At 40.2% G+C, this 19,952-nt stretch overlaps 1 protein-coding gene across 2 annotated transcripts in view; it reads right to left on the bottom strand.

The window, feature by feature from the left end:
* Positions 1 to 19,952, bottom strand: part of nfatc3a (nuclear factor of activated T cells 3a) — a 181,114-nt gene that overhangs the window by 132,825 nt on the left and 28,337 nt on the right. For both annotated transcript variants that reach the window (XM_063066830.1, XM_063066829.1), the window contains exon 3: positions 11,861 to 12,023. In XM_063066830.1, the coding sequence (XP_062922900.1) occupies positions 11,861 to 12,023 (163 nt within the window). The remainder of the gene's footprint in view (positions 1 to 11,860; positions 12,024 to 19,952) is intronic.

Raw genomic sequence — 19,952 nt, forward strand, 5'->3', positions numbered from 1 at the left:
TGTTCATTAATCCTGCCTCTCAGGATCTTCTCCATCAACTTACCAACCACTGAAGTAAGACTCACTGGCCTATAATTTCCTGGGCTATCCCTACTCCCTTTCTTGAATAAGGGAACAACATCTGCAACCCTCCAATCCTCTGGAATCTCTCCCTGATGATGATGCAAAGATCACTGCCAGAGACTCAATCTCCTCCCTCGCTTCCCACAGTAGCCTGGGATACATCCCGGCTGGTCCCGGTGACTTATCCAACTTGATGCTTTCCAAAAGCTCCAGCACATCCTCTTCCTTAATATCTACATGCTCAAGCTTTCTAGTCCACTGCAAGTCATCCCTACAATTGCCAAAATCCTTTTCCAGAGGACTTAAGCAAGAAAAAAAGTTTCTAAATGTAATTCATATTTTTTTGGAGTGAACTATTTCAATTTTTTCTCACTATCTTTCTTAGTCTTCTCCACTTGAAAGCACAAAACATTTTTCCAATGATAATGTAATATATTATCTTACGTTATGGAGAGGTTACATTCCAAGAACAGTGACCCTATTGCAATTTCCCACTACACAAACTAAACAAACATAGCAAAATAAACTTTTTTTTGTTTAGTTATTTTTCTAACATAACTTCTGCAAGTGTGAATATTTATTCAACATCTCAATATTTCAGTAGTAATTTGTGAATTCTGTAAGAGTGAATTTTCATTACCAAAACTGCCATAACACAAACCTACACTGTACTTCACTTTCTCACTGCCATTCAATCTTAAGTGCTTCTGCTGTAGTTGATACTTATTTGGAAAATATTAAAAACAAATACATTTTATGATAACTAAACTACACTCCCATCTTGATTGCTATAATAATCCACTTACTAACATCTGGTGCAGAACCTTTTATACCTTAATAATTCTGACATTTATTGCAAAATTTCAAGTACCTGCTATCACAAACTTTTCAGGCAGTGCATTCCAGATTACAAACACCCTGAACAGAAAAAAAAAATTCTTAGATCCCCTCGGACCGTCTCACTCAACATAAACCATTGCTCACTGGTTTTAGAACCTTCGTTATGCAAAGTTTCTTCCTGTGCACCTCATGGTGTATATGGCCCCTCCCCCCACTGCAAAGAAAACAAGCCTCTGCTTAATAAATGAAACATTTTATTCTAGTTTAGTTATTTGGAATTCCAAGTAGGCATGGGAACAGTGACATCACTGAATGTTCATACAGAGGATAGGATCCAACACCAATTGACTGAGCTCTTTTTTTGTTGAGAGACTGATTGTAGCAGTTTGATTTGCAATTTAACCATGAATTCTTGGTCATATACAGAAACAATGTATAATAAACATTTAACTATTAAAATATCAAAACCCAATAGAAATACACAATTAAAGTATTAATTTAGCAATGAAGGAATCATGGTTAGTACAGGAATGTGCAGCTGATCATATTGAACATGACAGCAGGCCCTTTTGTTTTTATTTTTATTTGTGAATCACATGTTCCTTTTTCTCCACCCCCCCCCCACAGTAGAGCTCAAAAAACAGAAAATTGTAAAGCATGAAAAAAATACAAAAACTGAAATGTCAGCAGTTCAAAGTATTCATCCCCCTTTACTCAGTACTTTAGCTGAACCACCTCTGCAGCTATTACAGCCAAGTGTTTTTAGACAAGTCTCTAAGAGCTTTGCACAATGTGATTGAGCAAGATTTGCCCATTCCTCCTTGCAAAGTTGCTCAAGCTGTGCCAGGTTAGTTGAGGAGTGGCAGAGGTCAGCAATCTTGAGGTCTTGCCTGAGACGTTCGATCAGGTTAGGTCAGAACTCTGACTGGGCCACTCAAGGACATCAATTTTCTTCATTTCAAGCCATGCCATGGTTGCCCTGGCAGTGTGCTTTGGGTCACTGTCCTGCTGAATGAGAACATCCTCCCCAGATTAAGCTTTCTGGTAGAGGCTAGCAGGTTTTTATCCAGGACCACTTTGTACTTTGCAGCATTCACTTCCTTCAGTGCTGACCAAGATTTCCAGTCCCTGCTGTTGAAAAGCATCCCCATAGCATGATACATAAGAGTTGCTGGTGAACGCAGCAGGCCAGGCAGCATCTCTAGGAAGAGGTGCAGTCAACGTTTCAGGCCGAGACCCTTCGTCAGGAGTCCTGAAACGTCGACTGCACCTCTTCCTAGAGATGCTGCCTGGCCTGCTGCGTTCACCAGCAACTTTTATGTGTGTTGCTTGCATTTCCAGCATCTGCAGAATTCCTGTTGTTCCCATAGCATGATGCTACCTCCACCATACTTTACAGTAAGGATGGTGTTACCTGGTTGATAAACAGTATTAGATTTACACCACATGTACCACTTAGTGTTAAGGCCAAAATGTTCCACAAATTCTTATCACAAGCCCTTCTTCTACAACTTTACAATACCCTCTAACTGACTCATTACAAAGTCTTTACAGACAAGGATATGTTTTTTTTAAAAGCGGACCACTGGGAGAGGAGAAAAGGGATAATCTCTAGGGTGGGTGAGATCTTTGATTATGCTGGCTGCTTTACCAAGGCAGTAAGAAGTGTAAGACAGTGGTGTGCTGAGCTGTGTCTACAGCTCTGAGTTTCTTCCCTTCAAGAGCAGCAGTTGCCATTCCAAACCCTGACACATCCAGATAGGATGCTTTCTACAGGACATCAATAAAACTGTTAAGGAATGACAGGGACACACTAAATTTCTTTAGCCTGCTGATGAAAGACAGGTTTAAAATAGCTGGGTCCAGCAAGTGAATATGAAAACAATAAAATGAATACATTAAAAAATGGACAATTTTGGACCAGAGCTGGGAATCGAATTTAACAAAGTCCATTTTCATCTAAGACTGCACAGTAGGTCAAATGGTCTCTGCAACTGCATTTAACTTTGTGCTTGATCTACCTGCCTTACATAAGTATGTATACCAACTCAAATATTCCTACAAAATTTTCGAAGGGAGATAATTCTGAGAATGAAGTGGCAAGCTCAACACTTGTTATATGATAATATTTCATAGACGGCTTTGTAAAAATGGATGACCAATAAATATTACTCTTTTATTGAAAAGACAAAAAGAAAATTTCATGTGTGACAAAATTGTGAGATCAAGATAGGGTGGTAAGAATGCTATGGTTAAAATCTGGGAAAATATCTTAAGAGTCAGAGAAGTACAACTCAAAAACAGGCCTTTTGGCCCATACAGTGCATGCCAAAACTATTTAAACTAGCTACTCCCATCAACCTGCAACAGGACCATAGCCCTCTATACCTCTACCATCCATGTACCTATCTAAACTTCGATTCAAAGTTGAAATCAAGCTTGCATACACCACTTGTGCTGGCAGCTCATGATCCACTGAGTGAGTATACCCTCATGTTCCCCTTAAACTTTTTACCTTTTATCCTTAACCCACGATCTCTGGCTATAGTCTGACTCAGCCTCAGTGACAAAAAGCCCGCTTGCATTTCCCCTATCTATACCCTTCATAATTTTGTATACCTCTATCAAATCTCCTCCCAATGTTCTACTAAGCAATACAGTCCTAACCTATTCAATCTTTCCTTCTACCTCAGGTCCTCTAAACCCAGCAATATCTCTGCATTCTTTCAACCTTGTTTACATCTTTTCTGTAGGTAGATGACCAAAACTGCAAACAATACTCCAAATTAGGCCTCACCAACATCTTATACAACTTCAACATAACATCCCATCTCTTGTACTCAATATTTTAATTTATGAAAGCCAATGCGCCAAAAGCCGTTTTTACGACCCTATCTACCTGTGGACTTGTATTTTCAGATCCCTTTGTTCTACCACACTCCTCAGTGCCCTACCACTCAATGTGTAAGACATTCTATGGCTGGTCCAACCAAAGTACAACACCTCACATTTGTCTGCATTAAATTCCATCTGCCATTTTTCAGCCCATTTTTCCAGCTGGTCCAGATCCATCTACAAACCATGACAGCCTTCCTCTGTCTGCTACACCCACAATTGTGGTGTCATCTGCAAATCTGCTAATCCCATCAACCACATTATCATCCAGACCATTGATATAGATGAAAAACAAAGGACCCAGCACCAACCACTGCAGCACTCCACCAGTCTAATCCAAATTACTACCTCATCTTGAAAGACAAGCGACTGACCCTTCTTGACCCATCTTCCATGCCGGACCTTGTCAAATGCCTTGCTGAAGTCCATGCAGACAACATCCACTGCCTTGCCTTCATCCATTTTCCTGGCAACATCCTCAAATAAACCTCTAAGATTGGTTAGACTTGACCTACCATGCACAAAGCCATGCTGACTATCCTTAATAAGTCGATATCTATCCCTTAAAATAACTTCCAACAACTTTCCTGTAACTGATGTCAGACTCACCAGTCTATAATCTCCTGGCTTATGCTTAAAGCTTTTTTTAAACAGCAGAATAACATCGGCAATCCTCCAATCCTCTGGCATCTCTCCTGTCGCTAAGGATGATTTAAGTATCTCTGCTAAAGCCCCAGCAATTTCTGCACGCCTCCCGCAGGGTCCAAGGGCACACCTTGTCAAACCCTGGGGATTTTCCACCCTGATTTGCCTCAGGACAGCTAATGCATCCCCCTCTTTAATCTTTACAGGCTCCATGAAGTTGATGAGCTTTGCTTCACTTCTATTGACATTCTGTCCATCTCCTGAGTAAATACAGATGCAAAAAGTTAATTTAAGATCTCTGTCATCTGTTTTGGTTCCACACATGGATTACCTTTCTAGTCTTCCAAAGGACCAATTGTGTCCCCTGCAATCAGAATCAGGTTTAATATCACTGGCATATGTGGTGAAATTTGCTAACTTTACGGAAGCAGTACAATGAAATACATGATAAATATAGACCTGGGTTACATTTAGTTTATGTCTATCAAAAATTGAAGTTAAAATAAGTAGTGCAAAAAAACAGAAATAAAAAAAGTAGTGAGGTAGTGTTCATGGGCTCAATGTCCATTTAGAGATCAGATGGCAGAGGGGAAGAAGCCGTTCCTGAATCGCTGAGTGCGCACCTTCAGGCTTCTGTACCTCCTCCTCCATCGTAACAGTGTGAAGAGGGCATGTCCTAGGTGGTGGGATCCTTAATGATAGATGCCGCCTTCCTGAGGCACCGCTCCTTTAACATTTCTTGGAAACTACTCATGATGGAGCTGACTAATTTTACAAATTTCTGCAATTTATTTCAATCTTGTGCAGTAGCCCCACCCCCCAAAACCAGACTGTGATGCAGCCAGTCAGTCCTTTTGTTCTTAACATATCTGTAGAATCCCTTAGGATTCTCCTTCACCTTGCCTGCGACAGCAACCTCATGCTTCTTTTAGTCCTCCCCATTTCTTTTGTTCTCTTGCATTTCTTATACTCCATGAACACCTCATTTGTTCCTGTCTATACTTGCGATGCTCCTTTTTTCTCTTAAACCAGGGCCTCAGTATCTCTTGAAAACCAAGCTTCCCTACACTTATTATCTTTACCTGTTTATTTTGACAGGCACATACAAGCCTTGTACTCTCAAAAATTTGCTTTTGAAGGCCTCCACTTACCAAGTACATCTTTGTCAGAAAACAGCCTGTCCCAATCCACACTTGGTAGCCCATTTCTGATACAGGTTTCCCCCCGCCATCCGAAGGTAGAGCGTTCCTATGAAACGGTTTGTAAGCCGAAATTTTGTAAAGCGAAGAAGCAATTACCATTTATTTATATGGGAAAATTTTGTGAGCGTTCGCAGACCCAAAAATAACCGATCAAATCATGCCAAATAACACATAAAACCTAAAATACAGTAACATATAGTAAAAGCAGGAATATGATAAGAAAAATATACAGCCTATATAAAGTAGAAATACTTCTCTACAACGATTCCCTGCACAGATCTCCATAGCAAAAATCTCACACAAGCGCTCTCGGCAGAAAATCTCACACAAGCGCTGTTGGCATAAACACGCTCTCCAGCTATGAAGCTATTAAACTATGAAGCTGCCAAATCTACCAAACAACACGTTAAAATACACAGCCGATATAAAGTAGGAATAATGTATGTACAGTGTAGTATCACTTACGGGAATTGGGAAGACATCGAGCACACTGATGATGGTGTGTTAGACTGAGTCATCGCAGGCTGGGTGATGCAGTGGCCCCCACCCTCTGGGCCGCCGACCAGATACATTGCCGCGAAGCACGCAGGGGTAGCTGGGAGGCACACAGCACATCTTTAAGAAAAAAGCCGAAACAAACATGCTAATTAATTCGGTGCTGCCCGGCACTGATCTGGGCCAACAATTACGTGCTAGGCGGCACCTAATTAATTAGCATGTTTATTTTGGCTTTTTTCTTAAAGATGTGCTGTGTGCCTCCCGGCTACCCCTGCATTCTCCGCGAATCGGTACAGTAACTGTCTGGGGCCTGGGGGTTGGGGTGATGGGACACGGGGGTGTCATCTCATTGTCGATCAGGGCAGGCAGCTCACTTTCTCCTATGACTGCCCGCCTTGATGTCGAAGATTGAGGTTCATCGTCTGCTGTCGCTGATGTGGAAGGCTTGACTGCTGAGCCTCGAGCATTTTTATATCACAGAGTTGTTTGCAAGGACTCAAAACATCCTCCAAATATCCCCTAAACCTACGTACCCTTTCAAAATTAAAGTCGTACTTTATCATTGCAGCGAAAATCTCACGCAGTTGCTTCACTTTCACTACTGCATTCGGTTTCGATTGTTATCCTTTCCTCTACCAATTGCATCAGCTCTTCATCTATCAGTTCTTGGTCATGGGATGCCAAAACCTCTTCAACATCATCTTCGTCAGCTTCCACAAGCCAAACTCACTTAGTCCTTACTTCGTTCACCACAATCGAAAGGCTTAATTATGTCTAGTTTTATGCTAAGTGTAACACCCTTACGAGCTCTTTCAGGCTTTTCTGATACCTTAGAACTCATCTTGCAAACGGCTGCTCACAGGCTCGTGTTTAGGCAATGCCGTTCCGAATCCGGGGGCGAGCAGCTGCTCGGGGTGCGCGCTGCCTTTTATCGCGCACTGATTTTTTTTATCGCGCACTGCCTTTCTTCTTAACAGTGAAAACACCTTCTGAAAGCGTAAACAGGGTACTAATGTAGGTCTTTCGTAATAGTGAGGTTTCGTAAAGCAAACGTTCGAAAAGCGGGGGACACCTGTACCATCAAAATTGGCCCTTCTCCAATTTAGAATCTCAACCTATGGACTGGACCTCTCTTTTAGCATATTTACTTTGACACTAATGGCATTGTGGTCACTAGATGCAGTGTTCCCCTACACAAACTTCTGTCACCTGTCCTATCTCATTCCCGGACAACAGATCCAGCATTGCAGGATCTCTCTTTGGGACTTCTATGTAGTGAAGGAAACTTTCCTGAACACATCTGACAAACTCAACCCTATCTAGTCCTTTTACGGAATGAGATTCCCAGTCAATATGTGTAAAGTTAAAATCAGCTGCTATAACCACCTTTTGTTTCTTGCAATAGTTTGTGATCTCTACAAATTTGTTCCTCTAAATCTTGATGATGTGGTCTGTAATATAGCTCCATTAATGTGGTCATAACTTTCTTATTTCTCCGTTCTACCCATAATGCCTCTGCAGGACATTTTCCCCCAACTATTAATGCCAGCCCTCCTCCTTTAATCCCTCTCACTCTGACGCATTTAAAACTCAAAATATTGAGCTGCCAGTCCTACCCCTCCTGCAACCAGGTTTCACAAATGGCTATAATGTCTAATTCCCAGGTGTTGATTCATGCCCTGAGCTCATCACATTTCCTACAATACTTCTTGCATTGATATATAAGCAGCTCAGAATACAAGTCGCACCAAGCTCAACCTTTTGATTCCTGATTTTGTCTGACGTCTTACCAACATCTGCCTCCACAACCACTCCCACTGTTCTGGCATTCTGTTTCCCATCCCCCTGCAACTCTTAACTTAAACCCAACTGTGCAGCATTAACAAACCTTCCTGCTAGGACATTCATCCCCCTCCAGTTCAGGTGCAAGCCATCCTTTCTTTACAGGTCCCTGGAAGAGAACCCAATGATCCTAAAACCTTATGAGATCACAACTTTGGAGGTCCTGCCCTTTAACTTAGCACCTAACTTCCTGAACTTCCTATGCAGAACCTTGTCACTCGCCCTACTCATGTCAATGATACCTGCATGGGCCACAATGTTTAGCTGTTCACCCTCCCACTTGAGAATGCTGAGGAATCGATCCAAGATATCCCAGACCCTGGCACTCAGGAGAAAACATTTCACTGTGGAATCTCGTTCTCGCCCACAGTATTTCCTTTCCATTCCCCTAACTAACAAACCCCCTAAGACCACAGCCTGCCTCTTCTGCACCCTTTCTTAGAAACAAAGTCAGACTCAGTGCCAGAGATCTGACCGCTGTGACTTTCCTCTGTGAAGTCAACACTCCCCCCAACAGTATCCAAGGTGATATGCCTGTTGTTGAGGGGGATAACCACAGGGGTACTCTGCATTGGCTCTTTAATCCCTTTCCCCTTCTTGACTGTCACCTTGTTTCCTGTGTCCTGCACCTTGAATGTAACTGCCTCTTATATATGTCCTATATAACACCCTTCAGTCTCCCGAATGATGCAGAGCTCATCCAGTTCCAGCTCCAACTCCTTAACAGATTTTCAGAAGCTGCAGCTGGATGCACTTATTCAGTGTATTTCAGCTTGATAGTAAAATTCAAACTGTGAGTGCTCAGCTTTGTGATTTTGATTAATTTTTCACAAAGGATTTTGTGGAGAAACATTTTATTTATGCATTGAATTAAAAGCACAATGTCCCTCCCATAATTTTTAAAAATGTAACAAGAAGATAGATAGGGACGATGTGACAAGCAAGACAAACAGAGTGGGGAGAAGGAAGGATGAGAAAGAAGGATGGGGAGAGGGAATGTGTGACAGTACCTTGATTTATATAACTCAAAATTAAAAGGAAAATGTGGCTACAGTTCTTCGTAAAATTCTACTGCATCTTTTCCTGTACATGCCTGCAAGTAAATGAATCTCAAGGTAGTATATAGTAACAATATGTAACTTTAATAATAAATATACTTTGAGCCTCATCAATCACCCTAGAACAGATTGAAGTGGATGTCATCCCTTACCCAGCCGAACATGGGGGAAAAGCAAAAATAAAAGGATTAATTGCCTCAGTGAAGACTGTGATGGCATATATTCTTAACTTAATTATCAGTTAGGCCTTGAGAATCAGCCAGGAAAAACAAGTGAGATGATACATTACTGATAAGGAGGACAATGCAAATTTGCTCCTAAACACAAGAAGAATAAATGGATCCAGGGACAATCAGATGGCCAATGGAGCACAACTAAGATAAGTAGTGCTATGGGATCACATCCAGTGACTAATTATTATGAGGTTTTACAGAGTTCCTGCATTTGTCAATAAGACCACCAGCATCTCTGAGAAGAAAAGAGTGAGAGAGTATCCAGTCCATTGTTGGTACCGCAGTTAATTATGGAAGGCAGTACATTTCATTCCCACAGTACAAGACATTCGAGTCCTAGCGAGCTAGGGTGATCATACAACTGATATATCAGTACATCAAGTAACAACTGATCCCAGACTCACCTCCACCTGATTGGTTCTGTGCTGCTACGAATGTGTTTTAAATAAGGTGAAGTGGAAAGATGCTGTTCCAGGTCTTTGATTATGTATAAAATTACCATATTCCTGACAATCTGCAAGAGTGCATGGACCATCTTCACCTACCGGCAAGTGTAAAAGCAAATGTAATAAGTGCTTCTATTTGACCTGAAGAATGGACAATACAAGTGATTCTTTTCATCACAATGCTGACCAAGAAGAACCAGCCTAAAAATGTAGAGGATGAAAACAATGATATTTTGTGTCAGAAAAACAGCACTCTCTCATTGCTCTTCTTTCTTCCCACCCCAACCACCCCCCCAACAGCAATCAAATAAACTATACATTGTTACGCCTACATTGTGTTGCATCATGCAACACCAGAATCCTGATCAGAAACAAAAGGCACATTTTAATCTATAACATAGTCAAAATGACACAGCCACGTTCAAATAGAGTCTAGTTAACTAGGATACAATGTTAACAGTACATTTTGGCCCAACTAAGTGGGTGCCCCTAATTAGCCGGATTCATGGAAAGAGTTAAAAATGCATGAAAAGATAAACTAAATCACAAATTATGTGCTTAAATGAAATACAGAACAAATTAGAATACTATCAATATTACTACAGTACTATAAAACCATATTAGCTCCTAATAGTTATCGACAGAAGAATTCATTCAGTATATGCAATGAATAAAACCCTTGCAGACACCTTGTGCAGATAATGGACTGCCTTAAAAAAAATGCATTCGACAATTGGATCCTCCAAATCTTCATTTTTGTTGTAATATTCAAGATAATTGCTGATACCTTCAAATTCTTCATAGACCTTACTTGATAAAAGTTGTGAAATTGTTTCATTTTCATTCCCAGCCATTTCTGGCATCTCCAAACCTGAATACTTGAAACTGCAGGGAGCACAACAGTTCTGAATTGTCCTATTGCATATTTCTCGCCAACTATCAGTGACAAAAGTCACTTTTTAAGAAAAAAAACTGAGACATGCAACTGATGTTATTTAAAAACTGTTTGTTCTAAGCACGGTGTAGGGTCTAATGACCACCCAAGTGCACATGAATGACACTAGTTAGAAGCTGTTTGGCAACAGTTACCTGGCCCAAATTAAGCGGTATATTGTCCCAAATAAATGAAGAGAATCCTGTCTATTTTCTAAATTAGCCTTTGATCTTTAAGAGTTGCCCCAAATAAACAGCGGCCCCGATGAGGATTTGCTGAATACATTTGTTTCCTATCCTTGCAAAATTCCCACATGTAATCAATAAAACTGCCTTTTTTTTAAAAAAAAAGTTAAGCAAAATCAAGCAAAATAATATCAGAAGCAAAACACAAGCAGAGATTATACTTTAAAGAATTATTTAACTATAGCAAATAATATATACTGTATATTTCAATGCAAAGAACAGGGAGGAAAACTTTTAAAGATCACAGATCAACACACGGTAATGGAATACAGATTACATTAGGATCTTTTCACATATACGGACCATTACTTCTAAATTTTGAACCATTTCAACCTATTATATTCTGCTTTTTCTTCCATGCAATGTTTCACAAAAAAAATTAACCAATAATATACAGTGATAACATCTGCTAACAGGTAAGAGAATACGAAACTTTAACACATTGAAACCATAGTAACAAACAATTGTTCTTGCTGCTTTGTTTTCAATGCATTACAAGCGATAGTTGACTTGGGAAGCTCGTGACATCAAACACCAATGATAAATGATATCCTTTTATAGGATGATGAGGTAAAAACAAAACAATTTAGTTCTGCTTTCTCTTCATACATAAAACTTTAAGAAACACTTACTTGACAAACAAAAAGAATCTGAGGTAAAGTTAATTGAAGCACTAGTGAAATAAAAACTCAGTACTATATTTTACAGAACCACCTCACTGAAGCAAGTTAACAGAAATTTCCCAGTAAGAAATCCCTTATGAGAAAAGTTTATTACATATTTTTTCCAGAACTGTGTACAAGATATCCTTCCTTCAGTACATTGACACCAAAATACATAAATGCCAATAATAGACAAAATTTCTAATTTATAAAAGCAAAAGTTGATATTCAATTAAAACACAAAAGGGTAAAACAAACAACTAACTTTCTCAGCAATCTACAAAATAAAAGAAGTACCTTAACAACTGGGTGTCCTCCAGAAGATGCCTTCACTGCTCCTCGACTCCCTTCTGTCTCATAGTGAGCCCTGTGATGGGTCTTCGGCTGCATTTCAATCTTTAGATCATACTGCATATACTGACTTGGCAAAGGCCAATCTAAGGAAGGCAACGATGATGTACTGGAAGTCAAAATATACATATGCTTTAAGTACCCTGCAAAATGTTATTGCATTTATTTCAACATCATCAAAAAGATATTTTAAGTAATATCTAAGAGAAAAGAATTTTCCACATAAGGCAGTGAATACTTGGAATGAAGTGCCAGAGTAAGTACTGAATGCAGATACTTTTACAACATTTAAAAAGCAGCTGTTAGATACTCTCCTCCCATCCAGTAGGAGCTACAGGAGCCTCTGCTCCCGCACCAGCAGGCACAGGAAGAGCTTCTTCCCCGAGGCTGTGACCCTGCTGAACCTCACATCACAGTGCTAAGCAGTATTGCACCCATATTGTACTGTCTCAGTACCTTTACATTCGTGTGCTATAGCACTTACTTTTTATTCGCAGTTATTTTGTAAGTAACACTATTCTTTGCACTTCTGGTCAGATGCTAACTGTATTTCATTGGCTTTGTATCTGTACTCGGCACAATGACAATAAAGTTGAATCTAATCTAACCTAAAAAGGCAAAGACAGACACAAGCTCAAATGTAGGCAAACAGGATTGACGGTGTCACAGTAGGGATGGCAAGGCAAGCTGAAAGGGTCATTCTGGTGTGTATGGTTCTCATAACCTTGCCATTAAGAACAAGTATACTTCAATAATCTTTCTGTTACCAACCAAAGCCGATCTTCTCCTTCCAGCTGAATTTGCAACTCTTCATGGGTCAGCATTCCTCCACTAATCCCTGGTAATGTATGACTAGCCACGATACAATGCATCCTGAAGGATGAAATTGGTTAAAAACATGGATTTTCCCTAAGACTATCAATGGTAGTGGATTGTTAATAAGGCTAATTAAATTATAATAGTAATGCTATGTCCAAAATACTTCACAATAAAATGTAAACAGTGGGACCACAGGTATGAAATGCCATTGTAGTCGTTAAAGTTCAATTTTCATTCTACGAAGATATGATCAGAACCATGCACAAATGAGCTCAGAGAGAGATTGAATTGTCTCTGGAGTATAAAACAGCATCATCATCGGCTGGTCTCGCGCACTTATCATCTGATACAAACAGCTTGCTCACCTTTCTGCACCTATAAAGAGTACCGAATTTAATGACTTTGCAGCCAAGGTGTCTACATTGCCATCACTTAAAGCTTTAGGGTCTCTTTCTATTTGTCCTCTCTTAACACCTTCCTTAAATACGTTTTTTCTCTCCAACTTATGACTTGGGTAACTACCATTTGGATTCAGTAAATACCAAGTCTGCCTTGAAATTATAGAAGAGAGTGTATAAATGAAAACTCATAATTTTACATAGATTTAAGCTATGCAGGTGAAAAGAAATTGAGAGTTTTATATAGGTTTTACATAGGTGATTTCTGTGTTTGTGCATATGCACAGTATTTACTCACTGATGGAAACAGAAACCTGCATGTCTTTTTTTTAATCTATCTGGAAGCTATTTGGATTGTTTGCTTTAATTGTTTTATAGTGTGTGAACATTAAATGCCGACCCACAAATGTCTTAAATTGGTCCTAAGATCCTGAATACCAGAAGTTCTGGTGAAGATGCCCCTTCCATGTTATTAAGGGTTAACTCAGCCTTATGGGAATGTGCATCAAGTTAGGATGGTGAACAGCTTGGAGTGGACTCCAAAACAGATAGAGCTCTCATGAGTCTGTGGATCTCATATTGCTCATAAATGTCACAGTTTGTAAAGTACTTTATTGAATAAAAACACTAATAGAGATTAAGGGAGCTAGGGCTTTACTCTTTGGAGAGAAGGAGGATGAGAGGAGACATGATAGAGGTGTACAAGATAATAAGAGGAATAGATAGAGTGGATAGCCAGCGCCTCTTCCCCAGGGCACAACTGCTCAATACAAGAGGACATGGCTTTAAGGTAAGGGGTGGGAAGTTCAAGGGGGATATTAGAGGAAGGTTTTTTACTCAGAGAGTGGTTGGTGCATGGAATGCACTGCCTGAGTCAGTGGTGGAGGCAGATACACTGGTGAAGTTTAAGAGACTACTAGACAGGTATATGGAGGAATCTAAGGTGGGGGCTTATATGGGAGGCAGGGTTTGAGGGTCAGCACAACATTGTGGGCCGAAGGGCCTGTACTGTGCTGCACTGTTCTATGTTCTATGTAATAGCATGAGCTATGCACATTCTAAATACAGTACACATTGTATACACTACAGCTCTGATGCACCATGGATGGAAAAAGAAGTACATTTCAGTGGTTTTAAGAGGCCAGAAGGCAAGTCAATCACAAAGGAATACTCAGCCTCAGGCATGCTTTATGTGGATCTCTGGTTATATCTTCTTACAGAGATCTAGAAATTCTTATGCATCCAAATGGGTGGGCAGACTGGCCGTAAAAGCAACAGTTTTCAAACATCAACCCACTATGTATTTCAATAGCATCCAAGACACCACAGTGCACAAGCTGCATAGGACTATAGGCTAACTGAAAGTGTAAATAAGGTAAACTTCTTCATTAAATTTATTGATCATGCAACTCTGTGAAATTGAATTTAAATCAAAATTAAGTAATCTGTCTGGGGGTAGAATTCAAAACTGCCATTTATGTGAGGTTTCTCTAAAATGCTGCATATAATTCAGACGGCAGTCAAACCTTTTTAATCAGTTTATCATTTAACTAGAATATCCTCCTCGAAAGATATTCACTGTATGTTTAATTCATAAAATAATTCAAAAGTATCTTGTTCCTTTAATATACAGTGCCTATAAAAAGTATTCACCCCCCCCCCCCACAACCTCCTCGGAAGTTCTCATGTTTTATTGTTTTACAACATTGAATCATAGTTGATTTAATTTGGTTTTTTTTAAAAACACTGATCAACAGAAAAACTCTTGTGTCAAAGGGAAAACAGATCTCAAGAAAGTGATCTAAATTAATTATAAATATAAAACTGCAAAATAATTGATTGCACAAGTATTCACCCCCTTTAATATGACACACCAAATCATCACTGGTGCAGCCAATTGGTTTCAGAAGTCACATATTTAGTTAAATGGAGACCATGTCTGGATTCAAGGTGTTTCAATTGATTGTAGTAAAGATACACCTGTATCTGGAAGGTCTAACTGCTGATGAGTCAGTATCCTGGCAAAAACTACACCAGAAAGACAAAAGACGCCAAACAACTCCACGAAAAGGTTATTGAAAAACACATGTCAGGAGACGGATACAAGAAGATTTCCAAGTCTCTGAATATCCCTTGGAGAACAGTTAAGTCAATCATCAAGAAATGGAAAGAATATGGCACAGCTGTAAATCTGCTTAGAGCAGGCTGTCCTCAAAAACTGAGTCACCGTGCAAGAAGGGGACTAGTGAGGGAGGCCACAAAGAGATCGATGACAATTCTGGAGGAGTTACAAGCTTCAGTGGCTGAGATGGGAGAAACTGTGCATACAACCACTGTTGCCTGGGTGCTTTATCAGTCACAGCTTTATGGGAGAGTGGCAAAGAGGAAGCCACTGTTGAAAAAAAACACACACACATGAAATCTCAGCTAGAGTTTGCCAGAAGGCACGTGAGAGACTTTGAACTCAGATTGAAGATGGCTCTATGCTCTGATGAAACCAAAATTGAGCTTTTAGGCTATTAGACTGAAAAAGCTATGTTTGGCATAAGTCAAACTGTGCATAGAATCAAAAATACACCATCCTCTCATGAAGCTTGGCGGTCTCTGCATTATGCTGTGGGGATACTTCACTGCAGCAGCCCCTGGAAGGCTTGTGCAGGTAGAGGGTAAAATGAAATCCTGGAGGAAAACCTTATGAGTCTGCAAGAGAACTGCGACTTGGGAGAAGATTCGTTTTCCAGCAAGACAATGGCGCCAAGCATAAAGCCAAAGTTACACAGGAATGGCTTAAAAACAACAAAGATAATGTACTTGAGTCCAGACCTCAATCCAATTGGGAATTTGCAGCTGGACTTGAAAAGGGTTTTTCACTCACAGTCCTCATGCAACTTGACAGAGCTTGAGCAGTTTTGTAAAGAAAAATGGGGAAAAACTGCAGTGTCCAGATGGTGCAAAGCTGACAGAGACCTATCCACACAGATTCAAGGCTATAATTGCTGCTAAAGGTGCAACTACTAAATATTGGCTTGAAGGGGTGAATTTTTATGCAATCAATTATTTTGTGTTTTATATTTGTAATTAAATTAGATCACTTTGTAGAGATCTGTTTTCACTTCGACATGAAAGTCTTTTTCTGTTGATCAGTGTCAAAAAAGCCAAATTAAATCCACTATGATTCAATGGTGTAAAACAATAAAACATAAAAACTTCCAGAGGGTGGGGTAAAGACCATGCGACATCCTCCTTTTGAAACATTCCGCCAGCCTGACTTGACAGCATTCATAGTCATTAAAGACTTGTGTCTAATCTGCTTAGAGAAAATAAGACATTGATTGCATTCTCATCAGAAAAAAAAAGGTGAATTGTTTAGATCTGGATGCTTCAGATGATGATAATACAGTCAACTTACTATTATCTAACACCTGATTTTATTCAGAACAAAGTACTACCAGAACGTGCTGGTGACTTGCACAAAGCATTACTATCTACAAAGAAAATCAGGACTGCAAGGGGACCTACAATAAAGAACATTTATTTATCATGCAATTCCATGAAATTGATAAATTACCTTATTTACAAATTGAATTTGCACTAAGAAATACAATAACAACCTTGAACCTTTTTTATAGAGTTGCTCAAGTAAATGTACTGCTTAATCTCTATTGCTTGTTCTTTCCTCAGCAGAGAACTTAGAACAGTACAGCACAGGAACATGTGTTTCAGCCCACAATGTTGTGCCAGCCTAATTAAATTGGTAATCAAATACCTAACTAAATTAATTCCTTCTGCCTATACAAAGTCCATATACTGTATATACATGTGCCTAAGAGCCTTTTGAATGTTTCTATTGTATTTGCCTCAATGGAACGCTAACCCATGATCGGGTCCATTACTCCCCACTGATTAAAGCATCAAGCAAGATTAAAACTGATGAGGACAAGATCAGAAGGTGAGTGAGTGTTCAGCGCTGTATGCCTGTATTTGACCAGTCTGCCTCTCTCCCGCTTGCTCACTGCTGCCGGAGGAAGGAGCAGGAGTCTTCCTCATTCTGCAAGGACTCTTTGTTGGACTCTGCAATTCATGTTACATGTTTCTGTTTCTGGTTACTCTTTTTATGTTACTTTTCTGTTATTTGATGGCAGGACGTTGGCGCGGACTTGGGTGTTTCAATGTAGATTGGCTCTGCAGCCTGCAGTCAACAAACGACATTGAAGATGACTGCAAACGCTTCAGTCTAGTCCTTGGCACTCTCACACTGGACACCACTAATACTCAGGATGAGATTTTCTTGGAGCAACCACCACTTTCACCTCCACTTCTATAAACTGGTTGCCATCATTCAGGAAACGATGTGGCAGGACTGCAGAGCTTTGTGCAGATCCATTCACTGTGGAATTGCTCAGCTCAGTATGTCATTTTTATTACCTAAAATCTATCACAAAAAAAATTCTTCTCAAGCTCTTCAGCTCTCCTCAATGAACCAGGACTGGGTTTTCGCTTGATATTAATGACAGAGTGATGAGGGACACACTTGGTCAAGTTGTTACCAACTGTGGCAACATACAATTGTGCAGTTACTGAAAACTCACCAGCGATGCTAAAATGGCCAGCGATATATTTTCAAGGCAGGGTAGTGTGCAACTTGGGGGAAACCTGCAAGTGGCAGGATTCCCATATACCAGCTGCACTTGCCCTTGATGATAGAGGTGCTGTTAAAATAGCTAGGCAAGAAATTAACAAGCTAGTCTTATTATTTTTATTGCAGACAAAAAAAGTCATTAAACACCTCTCACTATTTAATTAACTGCATAACTACTCAGTAACTCTTATAAACATTCACAATGGTTAGCAAGTTTAACTTCCCAAATTGGTGGAATGTGATTGTAACTCAAATTTATCAGTCCAAGACTTTGCATTCCTAAAACAGTAATTATACCATGATACCTGTTGAAATTATCCTAAAATGCCTTTGTTATTTCTAGTCTAGAGTATGCCCCCTAACTTCTGACTTGCCTATCTCATTCCAATCTCAGTGAATTCGAGGCTATCGTAAACATTGCTGCCCACGTCCATTCTCTTTTCACAGTTTTCATGCATCACCACTGACCATTCTATAAAGGCTACCAACTAAGTAATTCCTTCATAGAAACATAGAAAACCTACAGCACAATACAGGCCCTTCGTCCCACAAAGCTGTGCAGAACATGTCCTTACCTCAGAAATTACCAGGGTTACCCAAAGCCCTCTATTTTTCTGAGCTCCATGTACCTGTCCAGCAGTCTCTTAAAAAACCCTATCATATCCGCCTCCACCACCATCACCGGCAGCCCATTCCACACACTCACCACTTTCTGTGTAAAAAACTTACCCCTGACATCTCCTCTGTACCTACTTCCAAGCACCTTAAAACTATGCCCTCCCGTGCTAACCATTTCAGCCCCGCGGAAAAGCCTCTGACTATCCACATGATCAATACCTCTCATTATCCTGTACACCTTTATCAAGTCACCTCTCATCCTCCGTCGCTCCAAGGAGAAAAGGCCAAGTTCACTCAACCTATAAGGCATGCTCCCCAATCTATGCAACATCCTTGTAAATCTCATCTGCACCCTTTCTGCCATCATATTTGACCTACCAAAAATGAATCACCTCACACTTATCTGGGTTGAACTCCATCTGCCACTTCTCAGCCCAGTTTTGCATCCTATCAATGTCCCGCTATAACCTCTGACAACCCTCCACACCACCCACAACACCTCCAACCTTTGTGTCATCAGCAAACTTACTAACCCATCCCTCCACTTCCTCATCCAGGTCATTTATAAAAATCACGAAGAGTGGGGGTCCCAGAACAGATCCCTGAGGCACACCACTGGTTACCAACCTCCATGCAGAATATGACCCACCTACAACCGCCCTCTGCCTTCCGTGAGCAAACCAGTTCTGGATCCACAAAGCAATGTCCCCTTGGATCCCATGCCTCCTTACTTTCTCAATAAGCCTCTCCTCCCACAGTAGCCTGGGGTACATTTCGTCCGGTCGCAGTGACTTATCCAACTTCATGCTTTCCAAAAGCTCCAGCACATTTCTTCTTTAATATCTACATGCTCAGGCTTTTCAGTCCACTGCAAGTCATCCCTACAATCGCTAAGATCCTTTCCCGAATTGAATATATTCAATTCAATGAAAATATTCATTCAGTACGTCTGCTATCTCCTCCGGTTCCATACACACTTTTCCACTGTCACACTTGATTGGTCCTATTCTCCTATTCATCTTAAAATTCTTAACCTAAATGGCTCCATACGCTTACTATTCCTTATTTCTCCTTCAGGTCTACAACCCTTGGAGATATCTGGACTTCTGCAATTCTAATCTCTTGAGTATTACCAAGTTCCTTGTACAGTAGCTCTGTAATTCATTCTCTGCACCTCTTCACGACTGACTTCTTCCAAGATCCTCTTTAATTAAACTTTTGGTTACTTCCTGTGGTTCAGCTTCAATTTTTTTGTTTAAATGCTTAAAAATATTTTTGGGATGTCAGAGCTATTGCACAAATGGAAACTGTTTACCATTATCCAAACAAAGAATTTTGTAATAGCAATAATTATTGGACCTACATCTCTATCAGAGGTGGTGTAATGTGTTCCTTCCCTCTGCTAGCCTGCAGGTCACCCTTGGGCAAGGTGTAGCACCTGACTAGTCCCTCCAATCAGGGTCAGGGGAAGTCATGGGTGCAGGTGGCAGATGGTCATATGAGCAGTTGGTGCACATCACAAGTCTTGGTTACGCAAGCACTATGGCCAGGCAATCTCTGAAAA

Source organism: Mobula hypostoma, chromosome 14 (genome assembly GCF_963921235.1).
Source record: "Mobula hypostoma chromosome 14, sMobHyp1.1, whole genome shotgun sequence".
Classification (NCBI taxonomy): Eukaryota; Metazoa; Chordata; class Chondrichthyes; order Myliobatiformes; family Myliobatidae; genus Mobula; species Mobula hypostoma.